Source organism: Clavelina lepadiformis, chromosome 5, assembly GCF_947623445.1.
Source record: "Clavelina lepadiformis chromosome 5, kaClaLepa1.1, whole genome shotgun sequence".
NCBI classification, from domain to species: Eukaryota; Metazoa; Chordata; class Ascidiacea; order Aplousobranchia; family Clavelinidae; genus Clavelina; species Clavelina lepadiformis.
In genome coordinates this window covers 20675531-20702994 of record NC_135244.1, presented here as the reverse complement: position 1 = coordinate 20702994, position 27464 = coordinate 20675531, and the positions used below count along the sequence as shown (strand labels likewise).

General features: G+C 37.1%; 3 protein-coding genes across 3 annotated transcripts; all 3 read left to right on the top strand.

The window, feature by feature from the left end:
• Positions 1-996: 996 nt before the first annotated feature.
• On the top strand, positions 997-4236 carry LOC143460726 (ras-related protein M-Ras-like). Its single transcript, XM_076958336.1, has 6 exons — positions 997-1344; positions 1842-1901; positions 2083-2176; positions 2463-2562; positions 2665-2744; positions 2866-4236. The coding sequence occupies exons 1-6, from the start codon at positions 1152-1154 to the stop codon at positions 2933-2935; spliced, it is 597 nt and encodes a 198-aa protein (XP_076814451.1). The 5' UTR covers positions 997-1151; the 3' UTR covers positions 2936-4236.
• Positions 4237-5135: 899 nt separating this feature from the next.
• Positions 5136-26246, top strand: LOC143460728 (DNA polymerase epsilon catalytic subunit A-like). Its single transcript, XM_076958337.1, has 47 exons — positions 5136-5355; positions 6512-6647; positions 6849-6929; positions 7058-7192; positions 7449-7603; positions 8029-8251; positions 8531-8658; positions 8813-8903; positions 9029-9234; positions 9413-9523; positions 9733-9887; positions 10067-10222; positions 10383-10528; positions 11030-11213; positions 11400-11593; positions 11703-11824; positions 12016-12189; positions 12637-12728; positions 12863-13008; positions 13327-13529; positions 14288-14438; positions 14620-14735; positions 14847-14970; positions 15180-15335; positions 15653-15809; positions 15941-16047; positions 16265-16478; positions 16778-16914; positions 17209-17306; positions 17614-17794; positions 17961-18096; positions 18226-18334; positions 18514-18634; positions 18813-18986; positions 19571-19716; positions 20053-20141; positions 20213-20347; positions 20522-20654; positions 21565-21739; positions 21935-22108; positions 22570-22636; positions 22928-23086; positions 23412-23646; positions 24198-24360; positions 25005-25180; positions 25489-25658; positions 25910-26246. The coding sequence occupies exons 1-47, from the start codon at positions 5318-5320 to the stop codon at positions 26035-26037; spliced, it is 6807 nt and encodes a 2268-aa protein (XP_076814452.1). The 5' UTR covers positions 5136-5317; the 3' UTR covers positions 26038-26246.
• A 245-nt stretch (positions 26247-26491) lies between these two features.
• On the top strand, positions 26492-27452 carry LOC143460218 (LIM and SH3 domain protein 1-like). Its single transcript, XM_076957647.1, has 3 exons — positions 26492-26639; positions 26736-26801; positions 27069-27452. The coding sequence occupies exons 1-3, from the start codon at positions 26598-26600 to the stop codon at positions 27243-27245; spliced, it is 285 nt and encodes a 94-aa protein (XP_076813762.1). The 5' UTR covers positions 26492-26597; the 3' UTR covers positions 27246-27452.
• The last annotated feature ends 12 nt before the right edge of the window (positions 27453-27464 follow it).

Below are 27464 nucleotides of genomic sequence, written 5' to 3'. Positions count from 1 at the left end.
TAGCTAATAACAGAATTGAAGATCACTGCAACGTTTTGAATATGTATTCAAACAGTTTAAGACTTGTTGCATTTAAAATCACCACAAGAACAAGTACTGTGTAAGTAACAAACGAAAATTGTTTAGGTTTGAGTTTGCCCAATATGAGATTTTCTTAATCTTAGTCGTCACAGTTTCTTGTAAAAAGTGAGAATATATTCCTGATGAGTTATGGTTGTATGATATTGGAATCTTTATCTTCGTACTGAGGAAAGTCATTGCATGATTTAAACTTGGCAGTTATCCTTCACTGTTTAAGCCCTAGTTACCATCCTTGTGTCTGTGCATGCTTTATTTGTTTTTCAAGTTTGATTTTTATTTAATGTTTTATTAATACCAGTAGGAATCGCACGCAGATATATATCATTATTCCTGCTTACATAGTCAGATCACTACTTAATTGACTTTTTTCTTCAATTACAACACAGCTTTTTTCACAATTTAACAACAGGACAAAGCACTCTTAGCAAACTTAAATGCTTGTCAAACTTTCTTGTAAACACTCTTATTGCCAATCTAGTAATCTAACTGCTTCGCTCTCACATGTAAGAACTTGCTGCATCTTGATACTTGGTTTTCCAGTGTCAACTTTATTAACGCATTTCTCAACGGTAATCTTCAATAATCATATCAATATGTTAAGTTTTGGTGAAAGATTCACGTTCAAACATGTAAAGACAAAGGAACTTATGAATGTTGAAGGCCTGGAGTAAATATGGTGCTTAGGAGAACAAACCTTCGTCACAAGCTACATAGTGTAACTAGTATAACCATCCGTGTAATGAGCAACTGTTGAAAGGCCACATATGAAATGTTGCAAACTTTGCAGTGGTCTCAAAATCTGTGAACTGCTTCGTATAAACTTCTAATCTTTGTTGCTTGTGCTCAAGGGAAATTTTCTCCCAAAAGCAGAAAATTTGTTCAACGGACACGGTTTTGTTACAACTGTTCTTGTAAATCACTGGATTAATCTTGCAGATTATTTTTTCTTGCTGTATTACTAGGTTTCTGTTAAATTTTATATATAGTGTGCTGCTGGGACTTGTTCATTTTGCAAATGAAGTTGAACAACATTTTATAAGAGTCAAAACTGAACTGAAGGTTCTTGCAATATGGCAGCTGTGCCGAATCAAAATGAGAACCTCATGACATATAAACTTGTCGTGGTCGGGGATGGTGGTGTCGGTAAAAGTGCTCTGACGATTCAGTTTTTTCAGAAAATGTTTGTTGAAGAATACGATCCAACAATTGAAGACTCCTACATCCAGCACACAGACATCGATGGACAATGGTGTATTCTTGATGGTTAGTTTGTACAATATAACAATGTTGCAGATTATTTTGTTACCCTGGTTGCATAGCCTATACTCTGCAACATGATTAAAATTAAATAACGATCCCAAAAGTACCGTGTTCATTTGTGTGTACGTTGCACGTCTCTAAAGTCTGGCATAGAAAGTAGTATAAATTTTTTTCAAAATAGATTCATTACAAAAGCATGACCTTTAATATCTGGTAACTCTCAACATCATTCTCGTCTTTATTATTGCATTAGCCAAAGAAATGCGGCAGTTGCAGCCTAATAGTCTTGTGTTAACTCTGCTACTACTGGATTACTGAAAGCCAGTGTATATTTTTATCGTAGTAGCACAATAACTTAAATTCTTTTATTCAGATTCTTTGTCAACTGCCCCAGTCTAGCAATACATAGCTTTAAGTCATAACTTTTTTAGAAATTTTTTTCTGATTTATCTCTGTTTTCTTTCTTTACTTACCCCATGTATATTGCATCTGTTTTGCAGTGCTTGACACAGCCGGTCAAGAAGAGTTCAGCACGATGAGGGAACAATACATGAGGACAGGTTTGTTTGTTGTTGAGCCTATGCATATGTTTTACCATATATTTGTTGGTGGCTTGGCATTATAATTTTTGTAAATGTAGCATGTGCAATAAGGTTGTTTTGAACTGAATTTTTATATCAGCTGAAGGTACCAGATTAACTGCTGAATTAAACTGAGTTTTAATTAATTATCTCATTTTAGGTGATGGCTTCCTTATCGTGTACAGTGTAACTGATCGTGCTAGTTATGATCATGTGCCTGAATTTCATGACTTAATTTTGCGTGTAAAAGATGAGTAAGTGATTTCTTCATTGTCTGTCGTGCTTGTTCAAATTTTCTTACCTTGATCAGGTTAATTATTAACCAGACCAATAGAAGTTTCTATTTTTAGTTTTCTCTTACCCTTATATAAAGTGGCTTGGTGAACTTTTCCTTAAACAATCAGATGTGCATTTAATTGTGAACTTCTAAATCTGAAACAATCCGAACATTTACCAAACCAAAAATACTACAAATTCTGTGCTGCAGCATTTTTCAAAAGTTACTGGTGTATGTAGTAACAATATCATGTATATAACCAGGACAGCATTCCCTGCATTGCTTGTTGCAAATAAAGTTGATTTGGTTCATCAACGAGTAGTCCAGGAAGAAGAGGGAAGGGAAATGGCGCAACAATTTGGGGTGAGTTGTGTTAGTAACGCCATCGAATGCTGCACTGTTTTTGTTTGTTTATGTTAAGGTCCTCTTGGTTTCATCGTGACTCATTACAATGCGATGTTTCAGATACCATACATCGAAACAAGTGCTAAAGATCCACCACAAAATGTCGATAAAGCGTTTCAAGATGTAGTAAGAATAATAAGGTATTTATGGACACTAAATTTAGTTTCATTAAGAATGGATGATTTACTGCAGGTTTTTCACTACTATACATAACATTTGGTTAATTTTTTTCTAATCCATTGCATTTGTGAAACAACCCAGACAACAAGGCATTCAGCAACCACAAAAAACCGGACCAGAGTCAAGTCGGTCGTGTTGTTCTATACTTTAAACTCAATTACCTGCAATGGAATACGGACCCTTTTAAGCGGCAAAAAGTGGACAAAGTGCTCAAATAAACTCAAGATTTTGTTTTTTGAGTAAAGTTCGTCCTTTTCATCTCGGAGCTTGAAACATACTCGACCATGAAAGTGACAACCTCGCAAACTGCAGTTTGTTGAACTTGAGCAACTCACTTAGGATCATAGAATAAATTTGCTTAGTGACTGCTGGAAGTTCGGCCTCAGCAATGCAAAGCACATAGCTTTATGGATGAGATGACTGCAAGGCCATGAAACCGATGTTTTCGGACGCATTTGGTCTTCAGCTAAACTATTCGTACAAATTATTCCCGTATTACTACTGTGTGCCTGTCGTTTCCTAATCCAGTACCTTGTTCAACCAATGCCTTCATATCGGTGCATATCTCCCAATAGTGTGCAGGCAATGTCCTCTTTCCGGCATCATGTTGTCTTTTGGCTGCACTCAGTTTGCCTTTGCCCAGTAAATCTTATCCCTGTAAAGTATCAGATGGAAGCGTCACAACATCCGATGACGTAATATTTAACCAAACGTAAATCGGTTGCCGCGTACCCTTCCATGTCAGTTGCATGACTTCAGAATGCAACCTAATTATGACGTCACACATTTGCTGTGTCACCTGCTGCTTTTGTTGTTTGTCGCGTATTTATTCAATGTCGTTTTTTCCGACGCCAAATAGTTAATTTTGCCTTTAAGCCCTGGTGAAATCTCTGCCTGTTGTTCGCACAGGCTGCAGTGTCGCTTGTTGATGTCTTAAAATCCTTTCTTTTTTTGGAGTTTTTTCTAACAGACCTACAATTATGTACGCTGCTTCCTATCTAGGCTTATCAGTATGGTTGTGTGTTCGCTTGAGTGTTTTGGGCAGCGCGTGAGGAAGTTTTTTGAAGTGTGTTACTGATGCGCTTGCTTGTGAGTTTGTTTATATTTCTCAATTACCAACTAACTGTTACTCGTGTGATGTCAATGAAATATTTATCCGTATCGAATTTTTGGCCGCCCCCGTATTTCTATAGTCGCCTCATCGTGTTATACATCTGCAAAAAAACAAGAGCTCTGTCAAAAAAGAGCAGCCTGGAAAGACAACACCCTTATTACTGGAAACAAGATTCCGTTCCAACACCAGGGGCATTCTGATAATGAAATGGGATAAAAAATCACCAAGTACAATCATCCTGTTTTTTACATGTTTGATATGAAATCTTTGGTTTTATTGGTCGCTCTCTGACGTTATATGAAATTACATTTCGTTCAATACAACTTCAATTAACTCAATGGATGGTTAAGTTTTTAGATTCCTTGAACTTTAATCTACCAACTAGGCACAGGTTATTACAATGAGTGAATCAATTTTCCAAAACACTAACAGAAAAAATATATAACACACGAATCGTCGTTGGTAGGCTACAAAAATGCCCTACCTGTTTTTGCGATGCAAAACCTATGGCGCTATTATTACAGAATAACTTTTGCTGCTAATGTTTTTCACTTTAATGAGAACACAGACTAATCCTTACACGGGCTAATCTTCCCGTAATATTGTTTTCTTATTCCATTCATCAAAGACCAAGCATGATTTACAGGATTTTCAGCAAACGATCATTAGTTGATGAATTGCCGTTGTAATACCAAATACTGTAGTGACCCCTTGCCAAAGATTGACCCAGCCCTTTTGTGACGCAATGAATCCCTTGTCTGAGAAAGGATTTGACTCAGCAGAAAACAAGCGCCTGCGCACTTCGCGAAGTTTGAGTTATCCAGCCATCGGTTATCTTAGCATATCACTGTAGAAGACGAAGGGAATGAAAGCATATAGGTTCTGATTGTGAATGGTATTTGGTGGCTGAGTAGTATGATATCATAACTTTTGCGAATGCATATATACTTGCAAACAACATATCGTATACAGGTCACAGGTGTTGGCCTACTTGAATGACAGAACAGACAATGAATGTATTACGTCATAAAAGGGGTCAATATAAACAGCTAAAACTAGAAAACGGTTCGTTAAATGCTTAACAAAAAATTTTGCAATATGACCAATATTACTGTATCTGGTATGGTTAAGCGAAAAATTTGTAAGATTTCTATGCCATTATTGCAACATTAACCAATGTGAAAAATTCATCCATCTGGCGCGAAAACCTAAACAATAAACAAAATTAACCCAGAAGCTGAACTGAGTTTGGATTTCTTAGGCTTCATAAGGTTCAGCAGGGAGAGGTTAATAACACGAATAAGCTATATTTAGGAAATTAATTTTTAAGCTACAAGTCCAATGGTAGCTTGACTTACAGTGCCAGCTTGTCACAGTGGTTTAAACTTAAAAACTTGGACGTATCACAAATTTCTGGATATGGTTTTGCAAAACTCTGGAAAGTTTACGAAATCCAAGTGAGTCTTCTTCATAAGATATGAATCTAGGCTAATACAAATATTTCTTTTACTTTTGTACTTAAAGCAAATTTAGATTCTTGAACACCAATATATAATAAATAAACGATTAAACTTCTAATATATACCGTTAAAGCAAAAGCGTGTTTCTTTGCGCATGGTTTCTTGTGGAATATTATATTTGCTTATTTATTACTGGCCCGACTGCAAAGTATGGCAGTTTTAGATGAGAAATCGGTTGTGCAGCTGCCAAGCTTTCCACTATGGATTACTCTTATATTATGTTAAAAATTTATCAAAGTTAAAAAAAACAAATTAGGTGAGCAACAGCCAACTAATATATAAACAAAATGGTAAAACATCACTAATTTCAAAAAATGCAAATTTTTAGCTTGAATGGACATACTTGGCTTATTATTATTCCTAACACTATAGAAATCTGAAACTGATTTTCACAACCATACTCAAACTTTTTTCATTTAATCATCATTTTTGTTATTTGTGTGGTTGTGACGAAAAGCGATACCTGTTGATACTTACACGTCCAAACATTTTAGATAGATGTTTTAACAATTAAAATTTAGAATTAAAAAATTTAAGCGCTTTAAGCCTATTCTAAATAAACTAATGAGTTATATATTTTAAATTGTTTTTTATATTGCATTGCATTGCATTATATTGCATTGCAAAAGAGATCCTACGTATATTTGCTGATGCTAAAATTTTTCTTACATTCACTTATTACTACCGTAATGCACGTTTTTGCCCTATCTAACTTTGCCCTAACTACTATTAGTTTAACTTTTGTTTATATTAATGTGTTTAAATTATGTTTTTAGTAATTTGGGTTTGGTGGCCGTGCTGATGCTAGTAATTTTTCACATTCTTGTATTATTCCGTAACGCATGTTTTTCGAGGCTTGGCCTCATTTGCCTGTCTAATTTGTGGTAGTTATCATCATACATACTGATATGTTTGCAACTGCCTGCGTCAGTACAATTTTTTGTCGCCCACATTGAAGGCGAAAATCAAAATGAAAGAATATCTGAACCCTATCTAGCAGATTGAAAAATCCCTTTAGCGGCAAACATTGTAGTCTGAAACATTTTGCCTAAATTCCATCTGCAATAATTTTTTTAAAATTTAATGTTTTCAGTGCAGAAAATTATTCTGAGGCAGCTGCCAAGCGCTTAGAGGCTGTTCAGCTATCTGAAGCCTTAGATGAAAAGTACGGGTATGAAAAGCTGCGATTTCCATGTGAGAAACTAGGCTGGCTGATCAACCTGTGTGCTGTAAGTTTAACACTTACTAGTTTGTGGATCGTTATATTTTATAATTTAAGCCCTTTTTAGTTGTAATTAAAGGGTTTAAAAAAATTCTGGGACCACTTTTAGTTGGGCGATACTTAGCTAACAACTTTTTACCGTACTGTGTCAAATCATTGCGTTTCGTTTAGCTTCTGTGTTAGACTTAATCTGTTTTCCACCAAATAGGCCGACATCTTAGATGAAGATAAGCGTCTGATCAGTGCTGTTGATTATTATTTTCTTCAAGATGATGGCAACAGATTTAAGGTTGATTTTTTATCATTTAGATTTAGTTAAAGTGTGATATGCACTTAATATTTTGTATTTGAAATAAGCAAGATGTAACTAAGGCCTTGTGTTTGTACTGATTATATTTATGAGACGTTTTATTGCAGGTTTCTTTACCTTTTCGACCATATTTTTACGTGGCTGTGGAAAAAAATTGCGAAAAGGAAATTATGGCATTTTTGCAGAAAAAGTTTTCAAAAATCGTGTCACTTGAAATTCTTAAAAAGGAGGACCTGGACCTTGTAAGACTAAGAAATTAAAATGATTGAAAACTAAAAAATATTCAAGTGGTTTATAAGTATTTATCTTACATCAAATGCTTATGTTATCTTTAAATGCTTAACCTTACAGTGGTTTTTATTATAGTTTGTATTTATATAGTTTGTATGTATAGTTTGTTATTATATATATAGTGTAGTTATTACAGTGATCCCTTACTCCAAAATGCTGTAGAGACAACATATATATAGTTGCAATATTTTCATTTATTTTTAACAGCACAATCACCTGGTTGGTCTAAAACGAACTTATTTAAAATTATCCTTCTACCACGTCGATGATTTAGTGAGCGTCAGACAAGCTATAAATCGATCAGTTCGTAAGAATAAGGAGAGAGAGAAGGGGAACACGACGTACACCACCATGTTGACGAGGTAATCTTGGGCTTGCATTCATGGGCCCCCATTTGCATATGCATCTAAAGTGTTGTCCACCAGGTCTGTACTCAGTGAACACGAGCAAGTTGTTTTTTTAACTAACACTAGTTAGGCAGTTACAAAAAGCATTGGGCTAAGTTTAGTTTGGGACTAGTCAAACTTTGATATTCGTTTTAAATATATTCGTGCCACAAAACTACGGCTAAGGCATGAAATGTGATAAAGTTATATACATGACTGTATATACTAAACCAGAATCATACCTGTACTCGTGGGCATCAAGCAGTTGGACACAAACACTAACATTAACTTAAGTAAATATAAATGAAATAACGTTTCACAAAGCAAAAACAAAGCTTTTGCGAATATGAAGATATTTTATTCAGTTCACAGATAGTAGTTGTAATTTTCTGCATTCCCAGTGCTTTGGCCGGCAATGCTATCGATGGCAAAGAGCGTAGCAAGAGTGCAAGTGCTCAAGACCCGATGGACAAAATCATCGACATCAGAGAATATGACGTACCATATCACGTCCGGGTGTCGATTGATCTTAAGATTCACGTCGGGTTGTGGTATTCGGTGCAGTATCTAGGTAGCGGCCATCTTCCTGTGATAACCCGGAGAGATGATCTACTGGAGAGACCGGTATGGATCATTTTATTTATTTCTGTGCATCTTTACTACCTGACTCATGAATGTATCAACTTGCAGCATAATTGGGAATGTTTTTATAAAAACAAATAAAAACACGGCTCTTTCCTTGAAGATAAACAATTGTCAACTACTGTATTTATTGTGATTTGTAATACTGTATTTATTTATTTATTGTGTATTTATTTCCTGAAAAATACTTCAGCATGTTTTCAGAATGAAGCCAAATTTTGTTTTCTGCTCATTATCGATTCTTCTTTGTAACATTGTTAGGATCCTGTGGTTCTGGCCTACGACATCGAAACAACCAAACTGCCACTAAAATTTCCTGATTCTGAAACCGATAACATTATAATGATATCGTATATGATTGACGGGAAGGGATACCTTATTTGCAATCGGTAAGTTTCTCCTGTAAGTGGACTGATATGAAATAAAGCTTGTTGGCAACTGATGTCAGTTTTTTGGTTCTTCAGGTTGCTAGATACTCAAGTTGAACTATTAAATGCAGTGAAATTTGATTAAACTTGTTGCTGTTTGTAAAATCATTTTCAGAGAAATTGTTTCCGAAGATGTTGAAGATTTTGAATTCACTCCAAAGCCGGAATATGAGGGAAAATTTATCGTTTTCAACGAGCCAGACGAGGTGTTTTGTTGTTATCATTGTGCATGACTTTTGATCTGAAGATAGCTGAGGGAGCTTTGAATGTGATATGTAGAAGTATGTAGAGTATATTTTTGCATTTGTAATTAATATTTCTATTTGAACAGCTCAGCACAATTCATAGATTTTTTGACCACATTTTGGATGTCAAACCACACATATTTGTGACTTACAACGGTGATTTCTTTGATTGGCCTTTTGTGGAGGCCCGTGCTCAGAAGCACGGCATCAGCATGTTGAGTGAAATTGGGTTCAGCAAAGATTCCCAGGGGGAATATAAGAGTCGTCAGGCATCACACATGGATGCATATAAGTAAGTTTTATATGGTACTACGTAAATTATTATCTGACTTTATGGTGAGGATACCAACTCTGTAAAAGCTGGCCAAATCACCACTAGTAGGAGGATAATAATCGTTAGTTAAGTTTGGTTTTTTCTTTTAATGTAGAGAAATTATTAAAGTTAGCAAATATTTTTTTTTTCTTGAAAGATGGGTAAAGCGTGACTCTTACTTGCCTGTCGGAAGCCAAAACTTGAAGGCTGCAGCAAAAGCAAAACTTCGATATGATCCAGTTGAGTTGGATCCTGAAGACATTTGCCGGTAAACAAATTTATGAACTCCATCGTTATTTTTCTACAACAGGAAAAGCTTATTTAGCTGCTGCATATGATCTTGTAAATGCAAATTTATGTTTTGTTTGTTTGTTGGTCATTTTAAATTCTGTTGTATAAATCATGTAAACTTTCAAATTGTTTAATCGTGTCTGGCGATTTAATGTGGTCATATGAAAGTATTTTTGTTTGATTCAGACTTGCCAGTGAAGCGCCACAGACATTGGCAAATTACTCAGTGTCAGATGCGGTGGCAACGTACTACATGTACATGAAGTACGTCCATCCATTCATCTTCGCACTTTGCACCATCATCCCGATGGAACCGGACAGTGTGTTAAGAAAAGGGTCAGGTGATGGACAAATGCGATTGATTATTATATATTAATTGTTGTATTTACGTAATATTTTCTGCTGAAAGATGATCTTTTAAGCGAAACCTGTAGTTAAACAATGATCTACTGCAGCATATTAACTTTGTCAATTCTAGTTGCTTCTAGCAATTTATTGAATCTATTTCTGTGATTATCAGGTACGTTGTGTGAAGCGTTGCTGATGGTGCAAGCATTCCACGCCAACATCATTTTTCCGAATAAGCAGGAGACTGTGTTCAACAAACTTACCAACGACGGCCATGTATTGGACACTGAAACTTACGTTGGTGGCCACGTAGAAGCGCTTGAGTGCGGTAGGAGATGTCTGTGAAATATTCACTGCTGAGATACGTATTAAAAATCTTCTGAATATGTTATACATTGAAGTAAAATTTCTAGCATTATCTCCATAGTGGTAGTTTTTAATTTGCTGCAGTGTTTTGTTTGATCATAGTCTATTACTTCTGCTTCTAGGAGTTTTTCGTTCAAATATACCGTGTAGTTTTCGTGGTGAACCAGCTGCATATCAAAATCTTCACGATGAGGTTGAAAGGACGATAAAGTTTTGTGTTGAAACTGAAGAAAAAATTCCACTCAATGAAGTTTTAAATTTAGACGAGGTTAGAGCTTGTCCTGAATTTTTTCCACGATTCATCGCTTGATGTTGTTTGGTTGATATTTTCAAAAAGTTAAACCATGACTATGATATAATTTATGGATTATGTGTGTATTATAACATCTTATGTACTGTGTATTATTCACATTCATAATTCGTTTATTTTCTATTCACTTATATACCACAAATTTCACATGGCGTGTTTCTCCAAAAATAAGACCTAGTTTGAATTTCGAGAATGATTTTGATATAAGCCCTACCTTTAAAATAAGACCTTTTGACTAGGTCCTAGTCGATAACGCAAAAGTGCAATGACCTGAAGTTACGCGTTTGAAGTTTAAATAAACATAATTCTCAACTTTGTTTTTAATAAATGGAAATAAAAGACATCCCCTAAAATAAGCCCTAGTGTCATATTTTTAAGTGAAAAATAATATAAGCCCTGTCTTAATAATATTTCCGGAGAAACATGGTGCGTGTTACATGTTGTGAGTTGATACTTTAGGTCTGCAGCGACATAAAGTCGAAATTGCTTGCGCTTCGAGACAAACCAGCAAGAATGGAAGCCCCAATAATCTACCATTTGGATGTCGGCGCCATGTACCCGAACATTATTTTAACCAATCGCTTGCAGCCTTCTGCCATGGTTGATGAAGCCACTTGCGCTGCGTGTGATTTTAATAAGCCAGGTCCTGTTAGTTAGTTGCAGCATGCCTGTTAAGAAGCTATTGCTGTATCTTTAAAGCATTTTTAGCTGTTTAGATGCAGACTGTTACAGTTTTTATTTGCACAAGGCATTTTTTTAACATTTGCAATATGCATTCTAATGTGTGATAAATTTTCCCATATCTCATCGTTGTCACGGTTTCCACCAGGTGCCACGTGTCAAAGGTCAATGTCATGGATGTGGCGAGGAGAGTTCTTGCCGGCGTCTCGGAGTGAATTTCATCGAATTCAACAGCAGCTGGAAAACGAAAGATTTCCGAACCCGGATAAATCAAATGAACCGCTTTCTTTTCACGAACTGTCGAAAGAAGAACAAGCCAATCAGGAAAAGAAACGACTCCAGGTTGATGAACTTTGAATTTGAACTTATCGATTGTTGAAAGGTTTTTTCTTGAAAGGTTTGGAAAAATTTTGACCGAATAATCGTGACAAATTCTTGCCCTTCTTTGCAGGAATATTGTCGAAGAGCTTACAAGAAGACCAAGGTAAAACGGTTAGAAGAAAGGTATACGACAGTGTGCCAACGGGAGAACTCGTTTTACGTTGATACCGTGAGAATGTTTAGAGACAGAAGGTGAATACTTAATTCAGTGATCAGTTTATAAATCTCCCACATGAAATCCAAACTCATATGTGACCAGTAGTAAGCAATTGTACTCTATCATGCTGTAGTATTGAATAATGGACTACTGGTATCAGAAGTTTTCTTTTACATTAAAACATATCTTGTCATTTTCAAACACATTCTTTTTTCCACTTTATTAGGTACCAATTCAAGGCCGCACTCAAGAAAGCAAAGCGGCAAGTGGCAGATGCCGCGGCATCAGGTGATGCAGCCGAGATCAAGAAAGCAAAAGGGATGGAAGTCCTGTACGACTCCTTGCAGCTCGCTCACAAATGCATCCTCAACTCCTTCTATGGATATGTGATGAGAAAAGGGTAAATCTTGATCTTACAGGAGAGTTTTTTGAGAAACCTCTACACATACTGTAGATTTAACTTATAGCAGGGGTTCTTAACTTTTTTATATTCGTGGCCCACTTTTAATGCTGATCACCAAAGTTTTGGACCTGGACCTGGAGTTTTGGGCGACACAAAATCATATAAATCATTATCACTTAAATCATATAATTTGATCAAACAACAATGCTAATTTGGACGTTACCAAATTGTCACCAACTAAATAAAACTAAAATTTTCACCAACTTTATAATTTTCCAAATAGCTCTGTGGCCCACCTCAAAATGCTCCTGTGGCCCACCGGTTAAGAACCCATGACTTATAGCCATGTTTTCCTGGATTAACATTTGTTTATTATTTGATTTATTTGTACGTTTAATTGCATAAGTTATGGCAGTTTTGATGCTGGAAAATGCATTCATACAGGGCTCGATGGTACTCTATGGAGATGGCTGGGATTGTTTGCTACACTGGTGCAAAAATCATCCAAAATGCTAGATCTATTGTTGAGAAAATAGGTGACATATTGTGATGCTTCATTTCAAATATTATTTCATATTGACGATAGTTTTGTGATGCTTACCAGACTAACATCTTACATTAACACTGTAAACTGCCAATTCCTATTAATTGTTACATTTATGTCATTAAGGGCGTCCACTGGAGTTAGACACCGATGGTATCTGGTGTGTTCTTCCGTCAAGTTTTCCTGAGAATTATGTCATCAAAAGTACAAATGCAAAAAAGCCAAAAGTGACCATTTCTTACCCTGGTGCAATGCTCAATGTCATGGTCAAGGTGACAACTTATTGAAATTTCGACCTTGTGGAAGTAAATAACATTTGAAACCCTTCAAATGTCCAGAAGTTTAATTTGGCAAAGCATTTTGTGTTATTTTTAAATAACTTCAGTTAAGGTAGTAATAAAAATTAGTTGTTTGAAGCTATTGTTTTGAAAATTGTTAAGTTATAATTGATAAAAATCTGCCGCACTTTTAACGACAACAGAAGTTGGTTGTTGTGTTGGTTGCTTGTTTTCCAGCTGGACCAAATGCAATTGTGTATATTTCTAATTTGCTCTTTCTATTAGCCGTGAACATTTTTTATTATCCTCCAGGATGAATTTACAAACGACCAATACGAGGAACTAGTCAACTCCTCGTCACTGACCTATTCTCGACGGAGCGAGAATTCGATATTTTTTGAGGTCGATGGACCCTACTTGGCCATGGTGCTCCCTGCCGCCAAGGAAGAAGGAAAGAGTTTGAAGAAGAGATATGCTGTCTTCAACTTCGATGGCTCACTCGCTGAACTTAAGGGGTAAGTACCTTGTTGTTACTTTATTGTTTAATGTTGTGTTTCAAAAGTAGCGCAGGAACCAAAACTTAACGATAGCAAACATAAACATAAACTAGAACAACTGACATGCTTACACAAAACTCTGAGACAGATTTGCTAGTGCAATGGAAAAATGCCATTGCGTAACGCCAATTAACGCCAATTACTATACAAGAGTGAGGCACCTTTACTGGAAAACACAAGCGCCCATGGGAGGAAAAACACAACTTATGAGTTCATTGTCGATTATTATTAGCGCTATTGAATAACACAAATCATATCAATTAATAAAAATATTCACTAATAAATTATGACGTACACATTTTCCATAATTACTTGCCTGATGCATTATATCACATGTAATATACACTATAATATAATATTCGCTTGTGTTGGCACTTGAAGCTGAATTGGAAAAATTGTCGTCGTTCACAAACTGCTATTGCTTACAAATCACTATAATTGTATGAATTATGACAAGATTCTGCTTCAATTAAACATTAAGCTTCGAAGGCAGATTTTAAGCTGAAAAGTATTCGAACAGCACAAGTGCTGCAGAACTTGCAAATAACTTTGTGCTATTTCAAATCAATTAGATTTTTCCCACATGTTTGATCATTTTTTCCCATCATTCTCTATTTTGCACAACTACACCGCAACTGTAAAAACCGCTTCAGTTGTACAACATGCATCGTCATGTGATTTACTTCAAATTTTTTCGCATTTTTTTCTTGTTTCAGATTTGAGGTGAAACGTCGAGGTGAGTTGCAGTTGATCAAAATCTTTCAATCTTCCGTCTTTGATGCATTCCTCAAGGGAACCACTCTAGAGGAAGTTTATCAGAGTGTGGCAAAAGTGGCAGATTATTGGCTTGATGTCCTATACAGCAAGGTTGGATCGTGGGCCCCAAAATTACAATGTAGTATCCATCCATAAAACCGTACATCATTGATATATTTTATCGCTTCGTTCCCGATTGTCAATGGCGGAGCTTAATAAGCTAAACATAAAATCTATCTTATTTATGAATAATTTGAAAGATAACTTGTATCGATTATAATGGATTTATTAGGCTGGAAATATGCCAGACTCCGAACTATTCGAGTTGATTTCCGAGAATCGATCCATGTCGAGGAAACTGGAAGATTATGGGAGTCAAAAATCGACGTCAATCAGCACAGCAAAGAGGTATCAGACTCATCCATGCTTTGCTTATTGATTATTATTTAAAGATGATCAAAGTAAGATAACACTGATGAATCAACTACGGCGTAACAGACTGTGACACTTTGGTCTTAGATTAGCGGAATTTCTGGGAGACCAGATGGTGAAAGACGCAGGACTTGCTTGTCGCTTCATCATCTCCAAGAAACCGGATGGTGCTCCCGTGACAGAGAGAGCGATCCCCATGGCAATATTTCAGGTCTCGCTGCAACATATCTGCCATTACTTGATGAAATATTTATAATTTGATAACACGTTTTTGCTTTTTAATTTTTGCTTGAGATTGTGATTAAGTTAGGCTCTGTGATTAATTTCAACTGTCAGACATAACTGTCAAATATACTTATGTAATTACAAAATCTATTTATAAAATGGACAACTTCTTAAAAAAGAATTCTTCCTCCACAGTCCGAGCACAGCATCAAACGTCACTACCTCCGCAAGTGGACGAAGCAACAAAACATGGTCGACTTTGACATTCGAGCCATACTTGATTGGGAATATTACATTGAACGCCTTGGAAGTGCCATCCAGAAAATCATCACAATACCTGCCGCTCTCCAGGTATAAGCTGTTTGCAGATTCCGATATCTTTGGCAATGTGGTAAACTCGGTGCACTAGAACTTCGGTAAGCCGACCATCCAAAGAACCGTTGTCAAATAGTAGTGTTAGTAGTTGTGAGACAGAATGCTATACATTGCAAATAAAAGATGTTTCGGATCATGCTTAAATGGTCGTGATGCTGGGGAGGTTGCGTTATCGGGTTGGTTGTGAACTCGAGTTCTACTCAACGACTGTACTGGGGGTTTAGTTCTGAACGATAGGGAAACGCCCATTATGTGATATTCTATTTGAAAGTGTAAGTTGTTTTCATACTCAGGGAGTCTCCAACCCTGTTCCTCGGGTGAGACATCCTGACTGGCTTCACAAGAGATTAGTTGAGAAGAATGATGTCTTCAAACAGAAGCGCATCACTGACATGTTTCAAGTTGCTCCTCAGAAGAGACGGCAGAAGAGCAGCGAAGCAGAAGATGAAGGTGAAGTGTTTAAGATCAACGAACTCTTGAATATTTTGTGGGATCATTAGCGGATCACAATTGCCTGTTATTATGTAATTGTTGTCACAATAACAATTTATTACGATTAACGAATAACTTGAAACTTGTAGCAGACACTCCAGTTGATGACATCGAAAGCATTGGAGAAAATCGCCTCCGGAAGCCAAATCATGTTGCCATAACAACAGCTAAAAGGAGGAAGGTTGTAGAAGAGGAGGTAATATCGCATCTTAGCCCTTAATATGTCTTCGCATGCAGGAAGTGTGTGAGAGTCTAGAGTAGGACGATTAATAATTGATAGAGGTTGTAAACAATTAATCTTTATCCGATTGTAATTAAGCCAATCACTTCTAGCTCCTTAAAGATCAGTGTCTACGGAGCATTTGCGCTACACAAATATTCACCAAGTCGTCATTTCATCTTTGCTTCTTTAGGACAAGGAGCTCACACAAACGTGGAAGGAGATACTCGGAGAAGCCCCTCCTCCAGATGACCTTTTCAAGAGCACGAAGGAGAAGCGGCAAGAGTGGCTGGCCTTCCACAAGAGGAAGTGGATGATTCAGAGGAAACAAAGAAAGTCGCGCAGAGAAGGAGAGTCAGCGTCAGCCTCTGGCAATGCTCCAATGCCGAGAGTTCAAGCATCGACAGGTACAGCTTCGCCTGTTTTTTAAATTTCAACATATCCTCATATGTTAAATGTATTCATAGACATCTAATTGTTAAGTCTGTCAGGTGGGTTTAATGTTGTGCGTCTTGTTTTGTTATTTGTTGTGTCTATGGTATTGCTGTCTTTATACTAATTATACTGTGGTTAATAGTACCCTAAAGTCGTCAATCGATGATTATCAGCTTGCTATTATGCTAAGTTAGTATCGAAGTACATTGTGTACTTTACAAAGCAAGTTGGATAGACATTCATGGAAAAGACTCGATTTTAATTCTATCAGGTTTGGGCGGGTTTTTGAGGCAGAGAGCTCATGCAGTTTACCATTCGCCGTGGGAGGTGGTAGAAGTCATGAGAGGAGACGAACCCGGCCAATTCAAAGTCTTCACGCTGATTGGCTCAGAGTTGCATGTGATGAAAGTATGTCTAACTCGATTGTTACAAATATCAAGTCCGATGTTCGTTGCTGTTTATTTGTTGTTTATCACAAAGATCATTGTTTTATCACATTGTGTGTTGTGGCTGCAATATTATCTACCGGTGGTCTGTGTGTGGATCTTTTTTCAATTTGTTGAAACAAACAAAAAATCTTGTTTTGTACTTGTGCCTATTCAGTGCTTCCAAATGCTTTTTATAAATTGTTGCAAAATGTTGAAGGATCTTTTCAAGCATCAGTTTATTAAGTGTTGTAACATAAATATTATTTAACTTCAGGTTAATGTTCCACGAATATTTTATGTGAACCAACGCTCCACCAAGGAAAGCAACAATGGTGATGCGTCGTGGAGGAAGGTTCATAGGATACTGCCAAGGTTCTGGTTTGAAATATTTATTACATCGTTACATGTCGCATTTATTATGCATTAAATTTTTGTCGTATTTACTATTATTAATTAGTTAAATTGCTGTTTATGATGATTGTTTCTTACACGTGGTCAATGACCAAGAAAACAGGTTTTGTGTCATTTATGGATCAAAACTGAGATCTGTGTTGTTCAATTTTCACACGATTTTAGATGCTTGTTTGTTGTTTGTTTGCTTCTTTGTCCTCCTTTGTTCTGTTCTTTTCTCTGCTTCTTTGTCCTCCTATCACATGGTCATCCACTCTTTTCTTCGCAGATCAGCGCAAGCCATTAATTTGTACGAGTATCGGATTCGTGAGCAAGAGTACCAGAAGTACTTGTGCAACATTCGAACAGAACTTTCCAATCCTGACGTACTCGGTGTTTACGAAACTCAATTTCCACTTGAGCTTCGATTACTCGCTGAGCTTGGAAGTGTGTGGACCGTAACGAGAAGTGTGAGTTGATGTTAGCAAAGTAGTTTTTTGAGTGTTTGAAAATGTGGATTGTTTTTGCAGTTATCTTCACACGATTTTCATCAAACTATTCTTTGTTTTTTACAGTTTTCTGAAAAGAAAGTTTTTTTGAACTCATTTCTGAACAAAACTAATTTATCTGTCATAGGCCTCTCGCATCTTATCAGGGACAGACACGGACACGTTTGACATCGAGCATCTTCAGTTTCGAACTCTTGCCGAGTTCTCTTACCTCAAGCCGGGATCGATGAGAGAAATATTCTTCTACCATCATCATTATCCAGGTACAAGATTTGCCACGATTAGTTTTGAATCAAAAGTTATTAAATTGCTAAGATTTGTTGCCTAGTGTACGTTAATTGAAAGAAAATAACAGCCGCTAGATATGACGCGATTTCATTTTTATTTCACAGGCGGTAAGCACATTGTCGGAGTCTTTATATCAGCATCGAAGAAATGCATGGTTTATGTTGTAGACCGCGTCAGGGTGAACAGAATGACCAACCTACAGAGCTCATACAAGTAATAATTTCATACGATTCATTTCTTGCAAAGATTTTTGTTTTGTATTTTTATCCAACACTCAACCTGACTGCATACGCTTTGACCAGTGGTCACTCCGTCGAAGCTATTGTTTGCCGGTCGTTACGTTTTACGTCTATACTCGCTTGTTGGTTTATCCAGTTTTCTTCGTTTTGCAGAAGCGAACGGGAGAAGTGTTTAAGTGAAGAAGCTGTGAAAGATGGCGACCTGCCAGGTGATGGGTACTCGTTTGAAGTTCGCCTTGAAACCGATCTCAAGCAAATGTACAGGAACCTTCAGGTTCATCTTGTTCTTGTTCATCTTGTTAACCACAATCGTGTTTTTGATGTGTAAAATAGTTAAGTTACCTACTTTTGGTGGTTGTCTATAACTTGGTTAAATTTTGGTCGTTGTCAGTTTTTATTCGATCATAACTGTGTTAAATAATATGTTACTGAAACATTTTCTTGCTTTTCAGCGCCATCTCACGGCTTACAAAGACGAGAAAAGGGGGCCGACATACGTCGCGTATCAGTCGTCAGTAGCCGTCGAAAAACTACGGTCAAATTTGCCGGTCGCCAACGAGTTCCCGATTATACCGATACACAGCAAGCTCTCCGCGGGTTTCACAGACGAGTTCAGCTGGCAGAAAGTAAACCCTGTAGTAGTAGTATTTTAGTGCGCGCTCTCCCAGCATAAACGAGTGGGGTGGGCGTTACGAAGACATTGAATTTATTGTATACCAAAATCGATTATAAAGTGTTCCAGAAGTGAAATTTTTACTTTACTGCCGTCTGGTCTACTAATTCGTTTCAATACACGCTTTTATAAACGTAAACGAGTCAGCACAGCGTTACAAGAACATTAAACAAGTCTGAGGTTTGTATAAAAACTGTTGATAGAGTGGCCAGAAGTGGCACTTATACTTTCTCTGCTCTTCATTCAAAGTATAAGTATTCGGCTGCAGTTTCCACATTTCAATGCTTTTGAACCTTGCGTCTAGTTTTTTCATCAAAAGTTTAAATCCCCCAACAAACTGCAGCTGTGGACAAATTTGTGTAAAATCTTAGTAGATTCACTCTTGCGGTCGCACTATTCTCATTACAAGGGTAGTTTTCCGATTTTTGTGTTTAACTTTATAATGTGTTAGCTCCAGCGCGTGTTCATCGATTGATTTAACGTAGAAAACTGAAAATAGAAATCTGTGTTCTCAATTAAAAAACTTATTCCTCCCAGGATGCGGCGATGGAGATGATCCAAAACTTCCTCAATTCCAAACTCACGATCTTGCACTTACTTGAGCAAAGTCGCTACTTCCATTTACCGGTTGGAAACCTCACGAATGACCCGGGTATGTTCGGAGCTGACCTCTTCTTTACAAGGTGAGAATAAGCTGGTGGTGACGAATCTTTATTTACACCAATTAACCCACCAGCGCAGGAACTTATTTGGCGTTTGTTTAGTTGACCTGGATAAGATAGTTGTCCATTTAGTTTTTCAATGTTAGAAAGTTGCACAAGAATTTACTCCGTTTTTTTTGTGAGTTGTGTTTCCGTAATTTTGCTGCTTTACACTCTTTCATACATTTGTCATTTTAAAGAGTTTTTATTATTTTACTGCCATCTCCATGTTTATTTTTCGGTTATCGTAGGATATTTTTGCTACAAATTTCACTTAAAAATTGGCTTTTTACCCCAAAAATTTTCTTTTATCTTCAGACATCTTCAAAAACACAATCAAATTCTTTGGTGCTCGCAAGCAGACAGACCCGATCTCGGCGGAAGGGAAGCTGACGACAACAGACTAGGTGATGTCACGTTGATGAAGACCGTGTACGATGACGTATGTTGTATAATTTCTGACGTCAAAATGTTTCAGGTATGGACGAGTCGGAGAATCTATCGGTCGAACTTAACAACAGTGGATTCTACCAAAGTGTGTGCGCTCAAATCGACATTTCATCGCTCGCTATTAACACCATTGTCCAATCACATCACATAAACGACATGGAAGGCAATGACCGTTATTTTTCACCGACAGCTATTTAATTCTTTTAGTTGGCTTTTGGCGAAAAATTTAGCGCGATCGTAGACCCATAATTTTACTGCCTACTTTTTAAAGCAAACTGTTAGAGAATGGCGACTCTCTTCCAGCGTGTAATCGAAGTGTTTTTGCAATTTTTTTCAGGCGCCGCGAGCAGTGGTGTCAGCTTTGACGTCATACAGCAATCGTCACTAGAGGAGCTAGTGAGCGGCACACACTCTGCAGTGAGCGGGTTGGCGAGTTATGACGACACCGCACTTTGCTCGAACACATTCAGGTGCGTTTATGAGAACACAATGGCAGACCTGAAGTTAATTTATGTTTATATATTACTTGGTTTTTGTACACTATTGATTCTGATATAATCATTAATCAAAGGTCGCACACAATATGTCTTTAGCACCATGCCTTAAGTTACTTCAATTAGTGCTCATTTAATGATTACTAGGGCAACCAGTTTTTTGACCTAAAAATTTTAAATTTTGACCTTAAAATTTGCAAATTTTGACCTCATTTTGACCTAAAAAGTTTACATTTTGACCTTATTTTGACCTAAAAAGTTTACATTTTGACCTAAAACGTTTAAATTTTGACCTCATTTTGAAAAACGCTATACTGATAGTCTCTACACTGTCTACAGCAACTTTCTAATCTAAAGCTGCATTTAAAAATGACAAAATGCTTTTCTAGTGTTGACTTTTTTTTCGTTTCTGCGTATTAAGATTGACAACTTGCAGTTTCAAATGCAATGCTGTCACATCGTGACTTCACCAAACGCGCTGAAAAGCCTTCCTTCTCTTTGTGTCTTTGGTTCTAAGTAAAATTTGCGGGACTGGAATTGTTTGCGGTACAAGAAAAGAGAAAAACGGAAGAATAATATTACAAAATGGTTACAAAATTACAAGTTTAATAGATTTTGACCTAAAAAAAAGACCTAACGAAACAATTTGACCGTATTTTGACCTAACCCTAACGTAACATTTTGACTTTATCTGACCTAATAACTTCTATACCACACGTCGTACAAAGCTGAAATTTGTTTTGTGCTTGTTTCATAGCATTCTGAGCAGGTAAAAAAAAATTGACCATATTGACTTTTGGTTGCCCTAATGATTACATTTCATTCACGTACATATTGCCCAACATTTTATTACTTTTCACACATTTTGAATTATTCTACACTTTAGGATTCTTAAGTCTATGGTGCAGGGCTGGCTTCGTGATGTGTCTTTGTACAAGAATCAGCTCGCTGACGACCAACTACAGAACTTCTATCGTTGGCTTGGCAACCGATCTTCGCTCTTCTATGACCCTGCTCTCTACCGCACTCTACAGGTCATGACGAAGAAACTTTTCTTACAGGTGACGGCGCTTGTGTTCAGTTTTGATGCTGTGAATTTATGTGCAGTGTTTTGCTTAATGTTTGATATTTTCATCTCATCTGTGCCTTGTAGAAATATGGATTTTATTTTTGTAAAATTTTTTCTTGGACCGAATTTTTGGTTGTTTTATCACAATTTCCTGCTTGTTACGTCATAACGAAACACTTGTTCGCAGTTAATAGCAGAGTTTAAGCGGCTCGGATCAAGAATAATACAGGCGAATTTCACACGCCTCATCATTTCCACCCGGAAGAGAAACGTCGCAGACGCACTCGCTTACGTCGACTACGTCAGCAATTCGATTATTGCAAAACCGATTTTTCATTCTGTCGTTCTCAACGTCACACAAGTAAGCTGAATTCTATCTTCATTGTGAATGATCTTTAAATTCATTAAAATAAAATTAAAATATAAAATTATAAAATAAATATAAAATTCCCTCATTTTCACCGCGCATTGGATTGATCTTTGGCGTATTTTTCTTTTTAACATTTACTTCTTGTCGTTTATTATTTTCCCAATTTTTTGCAATAATAACAACAAGTGCAGGCCTGCAGGGATATGCAACTATTGTTAATATATTATGTTATTATTATGCAACTATTGTTAATATATTATGTTATTATTATGCAACTATTGTTAATATATTATGTTATTATTATGCAACTATTGTTAATCTCCCCGAGTTAGATGTTGTCGTTTATTTTCTTATCATGCGAAAAGCAACAAACAAAGCGGTTGTTCAGTTTCCTTTGAATAACTCATTATCCCGGTAATTATAACTTAATTAACGAATCATATTTTCTCCAGTGCTGGGAGCATCTTCTCTGGATAGACTCGGCCAATTACGGAGGAATGAAATCACGCTCCGGGGAAGGTATCACCATACGTCATCACTACGTCATGTTTTCATCTCATTTTACTTTATCGTAAACGTGATAAGACACGATAAATCGATTTCGTTTTTAAATCTAACACTTATTTAATGACGTCAAAGGTTCTTTGTCAACGGTTGTTCTTTCACTGCTCAGCAATGATGCGCGTTTAAAAAAAAGGAAAGAAATTTAAAAATGAAAGTTCATGTCTTTACAAAAACGAGTTTATTTAAAAGAAACCAAAGGACATTTTCAAGTCCTGCAACCGATTAAAAGCGGTTTAAATTCCGTAGATGAGAACGAGGAGAACCCGTCAGATGAATCCGACGATGAGGAAAATGAGAAACTTCAAGCTGCGAAGGATACGGACGTGGTCGAAATGAACTTTAATTTGTGCAGATATTTGCCGACCGAGGCCAAGATACAAGCGAGCTTCGAGATGGTGGTAGCCGGTTCGTGCTGGTTTTGGTTTCACTTTTAGCTAAAGTAGCAAGTTGCTTTGGTAATAGTTGCAATGCAAGGCTTTCCACTTCGCAAAAGAAAGGCTTTCTATGTAGAGAATGGGCGCGGAAAAAGTTTATAACAGCTGTCTCGTTGTGCTACGAATTAATTATTATTTTTTTAACATTACGGTAATTGTAATTTTTAATTATTGGAAGGTGTTTTCGTCTGAAAATAGGTTCAGTCAAACTCAGACTGTAGTTTGCATTATGACGTGTATGAATTATTTAGCTTACTACGATTGTTTATTTACCTACCTCGCCATTTTTCTAACAGGCTACATATCTATGGTCTACCACGAATCGAAGCGACGGCGCGCGGAAACCACCCCAGGACAAACCCCGGTTGTGAAAAAGGGGAGTTCCCAAACCCAGTTAAACGTTTCCGTTTCCGAAATGAGCGAGGATGAAAGGTTAAAGGCCGCCGTGCCCAGTGACCCGACCGTGAGCCCGTATTTAGTGACGTATTCTCAAGATCTTGTCAGCGGAGATTTGACCGAACAGATGTTCAGGTATTAATGGCATTGGGGTGGTTGTTTCAAATTAAAATAATTGTTTGTGTTTGATCTTCCGCCTGGTTGTTTTTATCTAGAAAACTTATGGAAATTGTAACCAATCATATCGTCTGTTGAAGTGCGACTCATAAACGGAAAATATTAGCCATCTCATTAAAACATCACGATCGTAAACAGAATGTAGTATAATAATATATGTAGTGTTAAATATATCAGCTCATAAATGTAGTGGTGTTGCATTCGTAGCTGCTCCTATTTTTAGCTCCTAGAACAAACAGCAAATTTTACATCTCGGATACCTCAAATAAATTATATAATAACAGTACACTGCGCTATTTATTCAGATTAGGTTAGATTAGGGAACTACCCAGGCTGCAATAATGATCCACATAAAATTGCAACAGTTGTACACACAGAGTTAACGTATAACAGTATAAGAGACTTCAGGATATGACAGAGTTAACAGTTGTTTGTAGAGTTGTCAAATATACAAGTTGAACGACAATTTAAATAATTGAGGGAAGTTAAACCTGAAATTACTTCAACAGCCTCTCACAGAAGATCATGAAACTGCTTCCAAGCGATGGGGCAAAGTTACGCGAATTATTTCCGAAGCTGCCGGGTTCCCATCTTGAATTAAGCAATCCAACTCTGGAATTTGTCAAGTCTGTATGTAGAGTCCTGTCCGTTGATGAACACGTCACTAGTCAGGTAAGATTGAAATCCGCAAATCTTAGTCTGTTTATTCCAGTGACGGATTAAGGACCCCCCTGGGACAACACTAAACATTGTGCCCCATCTCTATACCACGTGATTTGCATTGTCTGCCTGTTGTTCCAGCAATCCCAGCTACTCTGACAATGGTTTAATTATAAAGACAAGAATGAGTTGTCAAAATTTTCAAAGCGAAAGAGAATGTTGAATTTTAATTTATTTAGTCGAGTGTTTCAGTTAATGGATTGACTTTTTTTTCTACATGCATAAATATAAGCAGTTAGAAGGATGGGACCCCTGGGGTTCGTGCCCCAGTTGTTTCTATGGTAATCCGCCATTGGTTCTGTCGCCTTCCTAGGTTTTATGTTCTGCTTAGGTTCCAATTTGAAGAGTGCATTGACACCAAGTAATGTAAAAATACAGTGTCAGAATTTTTTCAACATTTTATATTTTACGACGCCATTTTATTTTATTTTTCATCAATTCGGTTGTAAAAATTGTCACTTAATTTAGTTACGGTCGTTAAATGCACACTCAAAGGATAACTGTTGATCAGCTGTGTATGGCTTCAACAATTACATAGATTCATGATTACCAACGTTTCACCCACTTCGTCACTTCCGCTTTCATTGTCGTTTCAGATCGAGAAAATGCGTCGAAACCTTCTCCGGTTGATCGGGGTTGGTGAATTTGCCCCCTCCGCGGATTGGAGTGACCCCAGCGCCTCCTACGTTCTAGGTCAGGTGTCATGTGACACTTGCAGTCAATCAGCTGATTTGGATCTGTGCCGAGACTGCGTCATCGGCGAAACTGGGTGGTAAGTCTTAGCATCTTGCTGTGAAAGCTCAGAAGGGCGAACCCGATGATCGTTTCTATCCCAGACAGCATAGGCTTGTGTTGGTTTAATATTATTTCTTGTCTGGCCGCTGGTCGGTCAATTAAATCGAACACGAGTAAACCCTGGATAATTCAACCCACTGATGTTGGTTGGGTCGTCCTGAGTTTAATCGATTAAAAACCGTCTGCTTTGTTATCTAACGGCAGGAATTGTGTTATATTACAAAGTATTTTTCTTCCTTATTTGATGATTCAACTTTATACTTTATATTTCGTTCTTACTAACAGCACTTGGATATGTTCCGGATGTGACGCACCTTACGACGTAAGCTGGATCGAAAGACGTCTCGTCGATGACCTTCAGAGAAAGGTCATGACCTTTAACCTGCAGGATCTCACCTGCATGAAGTGCAATTCAGTAAAACAAGGCAATCTTACGAAACAATGCGAATGTGCCGGTAGGTGTAGTGACATGAGAGTAGGTTATTTCGGTCATGGACAGTTGTTAGTTCTTCTTACAACGTGTTTTGGTGTTTTCTTTACGGTGTTTTGGTGTTTTCTGCCACCTAGTCATGAAGTGATATGACTTCAGTTGACTGCTTCTTTGCTGTGACCAATAGGCTCAGTATTTATTCCTTGTCTTTGTTGCTAACCGGTGTATTATCACGTGATGGCCGGTGTTCATGTATTTTAATTTCGTTTTCCGCAGGTCAATTTAAACTCACGGTGCCGGCTTCAACGCTCCAAGACAGAGTTGGAATTCTAAGGAACATCGCGCAACACGCTGATATGCATTACTTGATGGACATCATACAATGGCTGACTTCTGCATTCTGAAAACATTAACATCAAATATAAGCGTGATTTTTAGATGGAATGGCGAATTTGCTGGAAGGAGGACTGATTGTTTTGTTCCATTTGATTGTGGTTTTGCTTCCAGCTCTCAGCTGTGCCTTTTAATTGAGCTTACAAGTTTTGTCAAACATCCGTGAAATACATTTTCAATACGCAGAGTTAGTGTACTTTTTAAAAGGCAATGATGTAGTTTACCAAGCAGAGCAATTAAATTAGAATTTTGCGATTGCTTGTGCATCTAATATCGTAATCTTACGCTTTACTTGAAACATTCAGATTGTAAGAAACACCACTGATCTCAAGACATATCGTCGTCTAGTAAATACTAATGCACACTACACTCCGCGCCAAATGACGTTTTATTTAAGCGGACGTGATGTCATAGATAGCCGTTTGTGCAAGTGACGTTGTTTAGGCGTTACAATTTTGATGATACTCCAACAATATTGATACAATATTGTGAAGTGTTCAAAGCAAGATAAAATATTAACAAACTGGTTTTGTTGTTGGAATTTGCCCAAGAAATTAATTATTATTACGTCATGAGCGCAGAGGAGGCCAGTGATTGCTCAGCTCAAAATGAGGTACAGTAGGATATTTTTTGGCTGCATTTTAGCATAATATTATCATAGCTTACTCTATTTGTCAGCCTATTTGGTAACTTCTTTGTTTCTGTGAAGGCTGTTGAAAATACAAGCGTTACCGGTAGAATCTTTTCAAATGATCCGGCTGTTCATGAGGGAACGGTAAGTCACGATTAACAACGTGATTTATTCACCTGCTGCTGAAACACTGGCCTAACAACGCTTTGTAGCTTGTTAAAAAAATACTTTCCATCTTACCCTCTGAAGTAGAGTTTTGAATATCGATGTATATCCATAGATGGTATGGCACAGATTGATCTCGCATCTATATCTTGAGAAATGCAATCTAACGGACTAATTGGCCCAAAAACGTTTCTAAAACACAGCAACTAAGAAATAAGAGAAATAAAATTTGTCGTACATGTTTAGAAATATGTCTCTATGGTGGACTATAAAGCAGCCGGCCCGAAGCAACTGACACTTTTTATCGGTGACGTCATCAGGCAGGTAGTCCAGGAAGACGACGAGTGGTTACGCGGGACGCTGAAAAGAAACGGACAGACGGGAAATTTTCCGGCACGGATAGCGGAAAAGCTTTCCATTTAAACGTCGTTGGACGTCCATAAAATTATCGCAGGACTGAACATTTGTGTACAATGGCCTATATTGAAACTGAAATATTGTGTGTGCTTTAATCGGCATGAATTAATGTTGTAAACATTCTACGCAAACTCTTTGCAACATGTTACAGTTATTATGTTAAAAGTTTAAGAGACCCCGTATCTTTGCAATATGAAAACGATAGAAATTCAATACCTACGCCTT